This window comes from Pristiophorus japonicus, chromosome 16 (assembly GCF_044704955.1).
Source record: "Pristiophorus japonicus isolate sPriJap1 chromosome 16, sPriJap1.hap1, whole genome shotgun sequence".
Lineage (NCBI taxonomy): Eukaryota > Metazoa > Chordata > Chondrichthyes > Pristiophoridae > Pristiophorus > Pristiophorus japonicus.
Window position 1 is genome coordinate 7,567,196 of NC_091992.1, and position 12,914 is coordinate 7,580,109.

The window sequence follows — 12,914 nt, forward strand, 5'->3', positions numbered from 1 at the left end:
GGAGTTCCGGATTAACCATTTGGCTTGGGAATTTAGGAGTAAAAATTACTGTCGCCCAAGCTATTGCACAAATTCGTAAAAGTGCTCAGACCAAAATCCAGATATTAACCTGTTTAAACTAAATGGGTTAATGCCACTGTTAAAATATCTTCGAGACGAGTGTGATAACATGATCGAGGAATTTCTACCCTTTAAACAAAGACCTCAGGACATCCCAAAGTGCTTTACAGCCAATTAAGTAATGTAGGAAACACGGCAGTCAATTTGCGCACAGCAAGCTCCCACAAACAGCAATGTGATAATGTCTAGATAATCTGATTTTTAGTGATGGTGATTGAGAGATACAAATTGGCCAGGACACCAGGGATAACTCTCATGCTCTTCGTGGGATCTTTTAAGTCTACCTGAGAGGGCAGATGGGGCCTCGGTTTAACATCTCATCCAAAAGACGGCACCTCTGACAATACTGCATTCCCTCAGTACTCCACTGGAGAGTCAGCCTAGATTATTGGAGTGGGCCTTGAATCCACAACCTTCTGACTCCGAGGCGAGAGTGCTACCTACTGAGCCATTAGTTAAGTACATCTTTCCATTCTGTATTTTACTCCATTTAAAAAAAAATCCCCCCTATTTTGTTTTGATTCTTTTATCTGACTAACAGATTTACCTGATTTACAAATTCACTCACCTATAACAACCAGGTCGCCCGTGTCAGAATCGACTGTGTACACTCTAAGCAAAATCAACACATTGTGATCTAGTGTTTCTTGGCCCTTCACATTTACAGTCATGCAGTAACGGAACTCTGGGGATCTTGCTGGGCTGCTGAGTACTGGGAAAGCCAAGATATCAGGGAGGTCATCCCGGCCTGAACGCATTATTCGCCCAGTCACCTTAAGAGTATCAGGAAAAAGAAGAAAATGTCAAAACTCCAATAGGCTCAAGTCAACTGAGCCAAACTCACCCTTTCTTTCCAACTGTCTCCTCTCCTAAAGGCACTAGCTCCTTGCTGAGCTAAAGTTCTGCAGGGACTGATTACACAGAATATACAGTACAGAAACAGCCATTCGGCTTGTAATGTATTTGCTTCTTGGATTCTTTGCTTAAGAATTCATAGCAACACATTGCTATTAAGAACTAGTTGGTTTATTAACAAAGGTTTAACAATCACACTACACATTACCAGTTCATCCACTAGGCTCACAATTGCATACCTCATTGTGGATGACCTAGACCCAACTGACTGGGGTTTTATTGAGACTTGCGAACATCATGTGACTGGCTAAGCCATTCACAATGCAACAGCTCTACACTATTTTTGTAGAAACGTAAACCAAATGCCCCCTTTTGGCGAGGACACTGGAACCCACAAATTAACAATTTAAACTTTAACAAAACCTTAAATCAAATTAAAATTTGGTTGCCGGGGGTGATGATGCACTCCAGTCCCTCTGGTGCCCACCTCTCGTGGAAGGCCGCGAGCGTACCGTTGGACACCGCCAACAGCTCTACAACTATTTAGTTGATAACCATAAATCAAGTGTCTCCTGATTAAAGGGGGGCACTAAAACCGACTCATTAAACGAATTAAACTTTTGACAGTAAACTTAAATCAAATTAAAATGCAGTTGTCGGGGATAATGATGCACTCCAGTCCCTCCGGCGCCCACCTCTCGTGGAAGGCTGCGAGTGTACCGTTGGACACCACCAACAGCTCTACAACTCTTTTGTTGTGAACAAAATAAAACATTAAATCAAGTGCCCCCCTCTACAACTCTTTTGTTGTAATCAATTAATCACGTGCCCCTTGATTAAAGGGGGGGACACACCAAGCATTTTCAAACAAGTGCCCTCTTGTTTTTTATTCCCGAGGGCACCGAAAAACAAATTATACAAATGCCCCCTGGCTAAAAGGGCGGGGGGGGGGCACTAAAAACCGGCAATTAAACAAATAAAACTTTAAACATATAAAATCAAATTAAAATTTGGTTGCTGGGGGTGGTGCCCCCCTCTACAAACCCATGAGCATACTCACAGGTGCATACATTACACAGCCCAATCGGTCCATGCTGGTGTTTATGCTCCACTTGATTGCCCTCCACCAGCTCACCTACGGGTGAGACGTAACACCCTAGTCAACTGTGGGGGCATATCACAGCTGAGTCTAATCCTGTCTTCACCCAATGCCTTCACACCCACACTTCCAGCATTAGGCACATATTAGTGATCAGGAGTGAGATCCTCGGTTGATTGCCCCCTCCTTAATTCAGGGATATTGAGGCCGATTGTAGCACCTCAACCGCCACCTCAACTGAGATAAGCTAACTCAAATACTGGGGAGCAAACTACTCTGGAAACAGGCAGAGCATCATTACACAATGCAAATCAGGGTCCTATCACATTGTTAGGACCCTGAAGCCATGATGGTGCAGTTAAGCGCGGCACCTGCTGGGTGCTGGAACCAGCCACTACACAGCGGGAAACAGCCAGAACTAGCGTCCCGTGATGGGATCACTGAAAGCAGCTCCGGGGAATGATGACGAATAATTTATTTGGTACGTTTTAGGCAGCAAGATGAGCGTAATTACTCTCTCTGAGTCTTGCTGCTAATCCTCCCCCCTTCAATAATTGGTTCCCCCCGCCCTCAACTGGCCCTTCCCTTCCTTTAATCTCTTGTGTCAGGCCTGTACTCTGTGGGTGGTCTGCCACATTTCCCGTTCCCCTACCAAAAACAGAGAGGTAACTATCAGCAATCCTAACAAGCTGGCAGATTGCCGCTTGAATGCCAACGAGGCCTGACCATCGGAATGGTTCGGGCTTTTCGCAGCGATATTGGGCGCGCGTTGTCATCGCTCCATCCACTGCCCGCCAAAGATGAAAATCAACCCCGAGGTGCTGCAGGTAGATCCCATTCCCTCATTACACCAATACTCAATGTGCTTTCTCCACGTCTTACCTTGGTGATGGTTGCGTTGTCTGGGATATAACGTATTGCATCAATGTACAGATCAAAAGGCTCATTTACCATTGTTGGATGTGGTAATGCCACAGCTGGATTACGGGCCACCCACGGCAACGCAGGAAGAGGTTCAGCAGATGATAACGATCTGGCAAAATCAAAGCAGACAGGTTCAGTAAAAAAAGTACAAGAAAATAGTTCTTTCAAAAATTTTGCTATAAGGAGGGTAAGCGGGGAGAGAAAGAGAGACCCTTCCTACCTAATTTCCTTTCCTACCTTCATTGGCTGTAAAGCACTTTGGAACGTCCTAAGTTCATGAAAGGCGCTATATAAAAGCAAGTTCTTTCTTTCTATAATTTAAGCATGCCTCCTAATGTTTTGTTGTCGTGGTCTAAGCTGTAAATATCTCCATACTCAGTTACTCCACGGTCAGCTAGCAACACGTTCAATGAAATCAGTATGAAACAGAAGGTTTCCAGCACCCCTTCCTCTCCCGGGCCCTTGTGAGGAATGACTTCCTTCCACATGCTGTGTGCAAATTGGCTGTTGTGTTTTCCACATTACAACAGTGACTACACTCCAAAAAGTACTTCATTGGCTGTAAAACGCTTTGAGACGTCCGGTGGTCGTGAAAGGCACTATCTAAATGCAAGTCTTTCTTTCTTTTCTTGCTCTGTGCCTAGTCAACTGATCTAAGCCAGGGTGATGGTAGGGCTGCTCCACTATCCTCAGCAACCACAGAATAAGGAAGGGCAACACTTCAGGCAGAGCTGCTGCTCCTGACCACTATGTACTGACCCTTGCCATTAGAGTGTGTGTAATGCACAGTGTGGGGACAGGATCAGGATCAGGTTTGGCTGTAATGCCTGCCATGATGGAATACCTGCCAGCATCCACTGCCTAGGCATATACATCCAAGAACTGCCACTTGGGCAAGGTATTGGGGGCTGCCTCCATTGTGGATCTGTATCCCACAGTGAGTCAGCAAAAGATTACATAGGATATATGGCACAGAAACAGGCCATTAGGCCCATGGCGGCGTTTATGCTCCACTCGAGCCTCCTCCCGTCTTTCCTCATCTAACTCTATCAGCATAACCCTCTATTCCCTCTCCCGCTTATGCTTATCTAACCGCCCTTTAAATGCAGCGATACTATTCGCTTCAACCACTCCCTGTGGCAGCGAATTCCACATTCTCACCACTCTCTGGGTAAAGAAGTTTCTTCTGAATTCCCCATTTGATTTCTTGGTGACGATCTTATATTGATGGCCTCTAGTTTTACACTTCCCCACAAGTGGAAACACTCTCTCTGTATCCACTCTATCAAAACCTTTCATCGTTTTAAAGACCTCGATTAGGTTACCCCTCAGCCTTCTCTTTTCAAGAGAAAAGAGACCCAGCCTGTTCATCCTTTCCTGATAGGTGCACCCTCGCATTTCTGGTATCATCCTTGTAAATCTTCTCTGCACCCTCTCCAATGCCTCTATATCCTTTTTATAATATGGCAACCAGAATTGTACGCATCTTCAAGAAAGGAGGAAGAAATTGAGGGGTGGCAACATTTAAAAAAAAACAATGCTCAGGTTGAATATCTACACTGGATTCACAGATCCCACACTCCCAGCAGGGAACCACATTCAAAGGGAGTGTGTGTTGGAGATACAGCTACAGTATTACAGCACTGATTCTCCTTCCAGCTCTCTCTTCGAGCGTACCTCTCTGTTGGGAGCACAGAACCAATGAATTTGCCCTTATGTCCCAGTACAGACACTTCCCATTTGGCTTCCCATTTCAGTTCCTTCCCTCGGCTAAATGGGGAACTGAAGCAGAGAGTGCATCCATTAATTGGACAGTGCTATAGAAACACACTTCTATTTTTGCAATATTTATAATAGCAACATACTAGTAGAATAGATTTTTTTCAGAACCTTGTCCAAAGTAATTCAAGGGAGGGTAGTGCAGGAAATGTAGTAACCACAACTGTATATATTATGCAAATAACATATCTCTCACCCCACAGGCATAACACAAATATGTGCATTCAAGCATGAGTGTGATACACTAATTTATTCGGTGGGTATTTTTTTTAGATTTTCACACAAGAAGAAACATGTACATCTTTACAAAGGGATCATTTAGTCAGTCTGTATGTTCGAATCTGTTAAAAAAAATCTTAATAGAAATATTTAAAAACTAGGCTCAACCCTGCCAATTCAACCCAATATCACCCCAAGTGAGGAAGTGCTTCAGAATTATTGTGCCTGTAGTGCTAATGAGCTACAGGTCTCGGATGTCTAATTGACAGCTATGGCAATGTGAAACGTAATTTCAAGTGAATGCTTTAATTGACATGATCTTTTAAGTTAGGCAGTCAGCCAAGTTGATAAACAGGTATGAATTTGTAGACTGCAGTCATATTTTGCACGGTTAACTGCTGAACACTTGCTGTCATACTATCTAGCGAGGGAACAATAAAATGTCAGGAACAGCAGAAGTAATGACAGATGCTGCCTTCAGGTGGGAAACTATCTTGCTAATTAAAGTCTAGATTAGGAATTTTATCACTCCTGTTGAATTAACATATATATGAAATATTTCCTTTAAATGCCTGTGATTCCCCTTACATAGGGGAAGTGATTTGTTATGGGCAACATGCTGAAATAAATCCCATGATGTTCACCAGACTGTACAAATTCCCTAGTTGGCCTCCCTTCTCGCTGGCACATTACATTTAGGCAGCGGCCCAATTTAAAGAGCCACTACTCTGTATCGCTCTGCCTGCCGAACATGTTTCTAGCTAGTGCAGTAACCAGGAAGCTCTCAGCTCCGTACACCAGTACTGTTTAAAGTTAGGCCCTAAATTAAAGCACTAGGGAGCTATACCGATCTGAGTGTTTGCCACATGTGAGGCTAGCTGTTTACTGTATCGGCAGATTCAACAAACTCTCCAATTTGCTCACCAGCACTTTACTTTGGACCGACGCCCAAGAGACAAGTATCTCCTCCAGCCACTTGCACTTTTTGCCATTTCCTCCCGCAACTGCCTCAAGATTCGCAAAATTTTTTTGCACGGCTTAATCACTTGCACAAACCGCACTGCGCATTCTTGATCTCAGGCATACTGCTGTGGGCAGGGGGCAGTGGTGCTTTCCCAGCAGAAAGCAGGAAAAGAATCACAGGCGAAAGCACTACAGGTTGCTCGTGCACGTGTTCCAGTGGCAGATTGCATGACAGCATTGGCAGGAGCTGTAGGTTAGTTTCCAGCTGAAAAAAATAAGGGGCTAGAAAATGCGTGGTGCCCCATGTGGGGCGCTAACTTTTTGTGGGAGCGCAACCGTATCGCTGGGCGCTACCCAATTCCAGTGGTCACGAACTTCCGGTTTAGCGCTCGAGGGGGGGAAGTGGAGCATGCAATCAAGAGCTACCACTTTCCTTGGAGTGCTAAGCCAGGCAAGAGGGGCGGTACCAGCAGAGCGCTGCACTATGTCCAGTGCAGTGCTGCTGGACTCACAGGTTCCTTCTCTCCCTTAAAGGGAAGGGCCATTGTAGAAGGCACTGCAAGGAAGCTGATCGACTGCTTGGCGACGGCGCCTGTGATCCGCGACGATCAGCCCCAGGGACTCTAACAGAGTGCAGGGCTGATAAATCGTGGCAGTAGAATAATTGAAAAACGAGCACAGAGGGCTGATTAAAAAAAATGTTATTACCTCACCACCAATCCCTTTAACAACCGTTCCCCAGGTGGCCAGCTGACCTTACATTGTCTCCTGCAGCTGCCGGTGTTGACGCCCGGCGATGCTGCAGGGGACGGAAGCGAATTTAGGACCCGGGGCAGTACCGGGGCGCTGCGCACCAGATGACATCACAATCTCCGGGGCGCAGCAGATCGTGGCGTTAAGGTTTACCGCCACCGCTAACCTGCAAGGGAAGTTCGTGGGTGTCAGCACTCTCGGTCGGAAAGCCGGTAGCGTTGCATTATCGCCCCCTGGAGGCACTAACAGGAGGCACAAAGGAGGCCAATTGCTCCCCCAAGGATGGTTAAAAGATAGATAAAAGGAATGCTTGAAAAAAAATAAGTTACGCTGCTGCTCCACATCTAAAGTCAACGATGATTACCCAAAGTTGACTCCAGCCTCAGAGATGCTGTTCCCACTCATCAACTTGATGTTGCTCTGAGATGCAGCTAAGTAATATGGGTGAAATTTAAGTTAAATAATAGGCAACGTTGGGCAATCTACCTCTCCCGCTCCGTTTCCTGGTCTCTCTGCCCCTGCTGTTCCAGCGATGGATCGTAAGCAGCCAGTGCGATCTCTGACCCCTGCTGGACAAGCTCTGCAGAAATATCACACACACAAAATTAGATTCAGTCAAATTCTTTCTATTATTGGTGTGCTTCATTCCCCCACCTGCACCCCGCCTCCCACTTAAACTGTAAAAATCAAAACCATAAGTATGTAACACGGGTTCGTAATTTGTTGGCAGGTAGAAGACAGAGGGGCCAAAATTCAGAGTCTCAGAGAGACCCGTTACTGCCCGTTTGCGGCGGAATCCAGTGGCCGCCGCTTTGTGGTCAACTGGCCGACCCGACCCAAATTTAGGTGGGGGATTTTTTTGGCCTGGATCCGATTCCGGCCCAATGCTGATGACCGCCGCAAGCGCGTCATCAGAACGCGCACGGCCGCTCTCCCTCACCTGAAAAAGACACTGAGTGAAATATGGCTCAAAAAATCATTGCCCCGCCGCGCGGTGCCCCCGACAGCTTTTTCTGTCGGTGCACCTTGTCCGGAGCGTGGCGGCCCTTCAAGGGGAGGGCCCACTGCCGCGGCCGGCATGTATTTATTTTTGCCGGCCGACTTCCCAATCGGCCGCCAAGATAGTGCCCACAGGTTCGGACGGACAGCCAATAGGCAGCCTGGCACCCCCTCTTGGGTGCCAGGCCACTGGCCCAGCCAAAACCCTCCCTGGTGGCCCAGTGGCCGAAGATAAAATATCCCCGATTCTCTCCCCTTTAACGGAGGGAAGCGGCGGAGTCCCGGTCCCGACCCAAATTCAGCCTCTCAACATGCCTTTCTGTCGATCTCCCGCCCCCACTATGACCGACTTCCGGTCCGACTTTAAAAAAAATTGAAAGTCCTGTAAATCGATCGGAAGGCCGCCTCATAGATCCCAGCGGTAAAACCAGGCAAAAAGTCATAGGGCAGCCAGCTTTCTGACGTACCTGAATTTCAGCCCCGGAGAATAGGGATAAAGGGAACTTTCTCTGATTAGCAGGATGTGACGTGGTGTTCCCCAGGGATCTGTACTGGGGCCTCAGCTTTTCACCATATATATTAATGACTTAGATGAAAGAATAGAGAAGGTATCCAAGTCGGCAGGTGACACTAAGTTGTGTAGCTGGGAGCAGGATCTTACAAAGGGACATGGACAGACTACGTGAGTGGGAGAATCTATGGCAGATGGAGTTCAACATGGGGTCACCCACTTTGGATCAGAGAAAGACGATTCAGAATAATGGTGAGAGATTAGGAGCTGTGGGGGAGCAAAGAGATTTAGGTGTCCATGTAGACAAATCACTAAAAAAATAGTCACATGTGTAAAAGGTAATCAAAAAGGTTTATGGAGCATTGGCCTTTATCTCAAAATGGTTGGAATTCAAAAGTGAGGAAATGATGTTTGAGCCTTGGTCAGACCACATCTGGACACTACATTCAGTTTCGGGCACTGGACCCAGGAAAGATATATTGGCCTTGGAGAAGTTACAGCGCAGATTCACCAGGATGATACCAGGGCTTAAAGGGTTAAATTATGAGAGCAGGTTGCATAAACTTGGTTTGTATTCTCTTGAGTTTAGGAGTTTCAGTGGTTATCTAATCGAGGTCTTTAAAATCATAAAGGAATTCGATCGGGTAAAATTATATCCTCTGGGGAGGGAATCCAGAACAAGGGGGCATAATCTTAAAATTTAAGCCAAACTATTCAGGAAGCACATTTTCACAAAATGGGTAGTGGAAATCTGGAACTCTCTCCCCTAAAAGACTGTGGGCACTGGGGGACAATTGTAGTTTTCAAGGCTGAGATCAATAGATTTTTGTTAGGCAAGGATATTAAGGGATATGGAGCTAAGGCGTTTAAATGGAGTTGAGATACAGATCAGCCATGATCTAATTGAATGGCAGAGCAGGCTCGAGGGGCTGAATGGCCTCCTCCTGTTCCTACGTTCCTATGTTCCATCTAATTGCAATATTAATACATATGGCGTTCCTCTAACGTGTGGTGGCTGGTGTGCAACGGCCACCACACATTAAAAAAAATCCATGCACAGGCATCTCCTACCCTTCAACATGTAGTTTGGGACTTGGAATATTCGGTCCTTCATTGAAATAACTGTGAACTCATACCTTTTGGGCGTGGAAGCAAGTCATCCTCGACACGAGGGACTGCCTACGATGATGATGATTTTAATGGTATGAAAAATAAATCACCTCATATCTTAGTTAGAATGGTGGACAGAGGAAAATAATACAACTGTATTGAAATTCACGTGGCAATATACAAACAGTGACTGCAATATTTAGAATAGTTGAAATGGTCCGTTCGCCGATTGTTGCAGATGGTTTAATCATCGCAAAGAAACCCAGTGAGTTGTGCATTAGGCCCAGTTCCAAATTCGAGTACAACACGGAATGTGCTCTGATATGCTATTGCAGAGGAGAGATTTAAAAAGCAAATGCAGTGCGATTCAGGCGATTACGCTGGGATTGCATCTGCCACAGATCTCCGCCAAATTTCACAGGGTCCTGGGGAGAGGCCTCTAGAAGCAAGCCTTTGGCAGTGTGGGGGTCAAATCTGAATGCCCTGGTAACACAGGCAGATGCTGGCCAGCCTGTGGGGACTGCTGGACCTCCCCCCCACCTCCCCCTTCGTAAACGCAACTTGTAGCCCCAGCAGTCCCTTTAAGGGACATCTAGATAGGAATAGTGCAATCAAACAGACGCAACATGGATTCATGAAGGGGAAATCATGTTTAACTAAGTTACTGGAATTCTTTGAGGATATAACGAGCATGGTGGATAGAGGTGTACCGATGGATGTGGTGTATTTAGATTTCCAAAAGGCATTCGATAAGGTGCCACACAAAAGGTTACTGCAGAAGATAAAGGTACGCGGAGTCAGTGGAAATGTATTAGCATGGATCGAGAATTGGCTGGCTAACAGAAAGCAGAGAGTCGGGATAAATGGGTCCTTTTCGGGTTGGAAATCGGTGGTTAGTGGTGTGCCACAGGGGTCGGTGCTGGGACCACAACTGTTTACAATATACATAGATGACCTGGAAGAGGGGACAGAGTGTAGTGTAACAAAATTTGCAGATGACACAAAGGTTAGTGGGAAAGCGGGTTGTGTAGAGGACACAGAGAAGCTGCAAAGAGATTTAGATAGGTTAAGCGAATGGGCTAAGGTTTGGCAGATGGAATACAATGTCGGAAAATGTGAGGTCATCCACCTTAGAAAAAAAAACAGTAAAAGGGAATATTATTTGAATGGGGAGAAATTACAACATGCTGAGGTGCAGAGGGACCTGGGGGTCCTTGTGCATGAATCCCAAAAAGTTAGTTTGCAGGTGCAGCAGGTAATCAGGAAGGCGAATGGAATGTTGGCCTTCATTGCGAGAGGGATGGAGTACAAAAGCAGGGAGGTCCTGCTGCAACTGTACAGGGAATTGGTGAGGCCGCACCTGGAGTACTGCGTGCAGTTTTGGTCATCTTACTTAAGGAAGGATATACTAGCTTTGGAGGGGATACAGAGACGATTCACTAGGCTGATTCCGGAGATGAGGGGGTTACCTTATGATAGATTGAGTAGACTGGTTCTTTACTCGTTGGAGTTCAGAAGGATGAGGGGTGATCTTATAGAAACATTTAAAATAATGAAAGGGATAGACAAGATAGAGGCAGAGAGGTTGTTTCCACTGGTCGGGGAGACTAGAACTAGGGGACACAGCCTCAAAATATGGGGGAGCCAATTTAAAACCGAGTTGAGAAGGAATTTCTTCTCCCAGAGGGTTGTGAATCTGTGGAATTCTCTGCCCAAGGAAGCAGTTGAGGCTAGCTCATTGAATGTATTCAAATCACAGATAGATAGATTTTTAACCAATAAGGGAATTAAGGGTTATGGGGAGCGGGCGGGTAAGTGGAGCTGAGTCCACGGCCAGATCAGCCATGATCTTGTTGAATGGCGGAGCAGGCTCGAGGGGCTAGATGGCCTACTCCTGTTCCTAATTCTTATGTTCTTATGTTTACGGTAGGGGACGTCTTTCAATTAAAAAAAACATTCCTCCATGTAATGTGTGCCCTGTGAGTATGCTCACAGGTTTGTAGAGCTGTTGAATCACCCTCGGCAACCAAATTTTAATTTCATGTTTTTTGTCTAAAGTTTAATTTGTTTATTGTGCCGGTTTTAGTGCCCCCCCCCCTTTTAGCCAGGCGGCACTTGTATAATTTGTGCTTTTAGTGTCCTCAAAAAACCCCGCAAAAAACAAGGAGGCACTTGTTTGAAAGTGTTTGGTGCCCCCCCACCCATCTTTAATCAGGGGGCACTTGATTTAATTGTTCACAACAAAATAGTTGTAGGGCCAGTCACATGACGTTCACAAGACTCAATAAAACCCCAGCCAGTTGGGTTCAGGAGATCCACGATGAGGCTTGTGAGCCTGGTGGATGAACTGGTAATGTGTAGTGTGATTGTTAAACTGTTGCTAATAAACCAACTAGTTCCTAACAGCAATGTGTTGCTATGAATTCTTAAGCAAAGAGCCCATGAAGCAAATAGATTACACCCACCACCTCAGACTATTGTGATCTAGGCTCCGACTCCAGCCTTGATCCCCTGGTGGAGGCCACTTCTGCCTCATCTCATTCAATGTACCAGCCTCCAAACAGACACCAGGTCCCTTTGTGCCCAAAGAAGTGGGAACTCCTGGCATAGGATGTCACCGTCCTTGGCTCTGTGTCCTCCGCATCAGTCGCCTTGTTTTGGGGCAGATGGAGGCACTGCCCCCAAACAAGGTCGCAGAAAACTCCAGTGTAAGGCTGGGAGACCATTTCCTGGTCTCCTGGTGGAGTTTGCGGCTCCTCTGCCAGACGCCCAATGCAGTACAGCAGCAGTCCGCATGAACGGTCGAACAATTTCAGCACCATTGTGTATTCATGTGCAATCTCACAGAAATCGAGACGGTTGGAATTTATGAGATTTTGCTTAAGTTCCAGACATCAGAACCAGAAAGTGCTATTAAAAAGGGTCCACAGTTTCTCTGGTTCATCAAACATTTGGTCCTGATCACTGTACTTTTAGTTCAGTTAGATTTTTGAATTACCTGTGCTGCTGTAAGCTGGAGCTCCATCAGAAATATTGTCGGGGACCTTCCCAGGATACAATACAAAGACCGAGGACAGTGGATGGGCTGCCCACACCAACCTGGTCGCCGTGGTTTCCTGGTGAAATGGGTCTACCTTAATCCAGCCCAGGGGCACTGGTCCAAAGTCTGGAGGACATAATTTTATTGTGAGTACCTTCACATATGAAAAAGAACGGTGCACAAGAAAAAACATTCTAAATTAAAATAAGATCAGACTAGATTTTGTCTATACACAGCACAATTGGATGTGATATTCTTCATGGAATTCAGAAAAAAAAAAGTCAAACAATTTTTGACACTGGCCACATATTTCTGTTCTTTTAAATCAGGTCAAGTTAATGACCTGATTTAAAATATATAGGGCTGGATTTTTGGCTTTCGGGGTTTTTCGGCGAAAACGGTAGCGATATGTGAAAATTACCGTTTTTGCTGTGCTACCGTTTTTAGGATGAACTTTCGGCCTTTACGTAAGGGAGGTGTTCCACGATTATTCGCGACGCAAAACACGAGTTTCGGCAACTTTAGTCTAGGGCCGAGAGCGC

The 12,914-nt window shown here is 45.9% G+C and overlaps 1 protein-coding gene across 4 annotated transcripts in view; it reads right to left on the reverse strand.

Annotated features, from left to right (window-relative positions):
• The window catches only part of LOC139226291 (uncharacterized), a 136,252-nt gene that overhangs the window by 55,271 nt on the left and 68,067 nt on the right, over positions 1–12,914 (reverse strand). For all 4 annotated transcript variants that reach the window (XM_070856938.1, XM_070856937.1, XM_070856940.1 and 1 more), the window contains 4 exons: positions 12,331–12,498; positions 7,199–7,292; positions 2,957–3,107; positions 689–893 (listed from right to left, as the gene is read on the reverse strand). In XM_070856938.1, the coding sequence (XP_070713039.1) occupies positions 689–893; positions 2,957–3,107; positions 7,199–7,292; positions 12,331–12,498 (618 nt within the window). The remainder of the gene's footprint in view (positions 1–688; positions 894–2,956; positions 3,108–7,198; positions 7,293–12,330; positions 12,499–12,914) is intronic.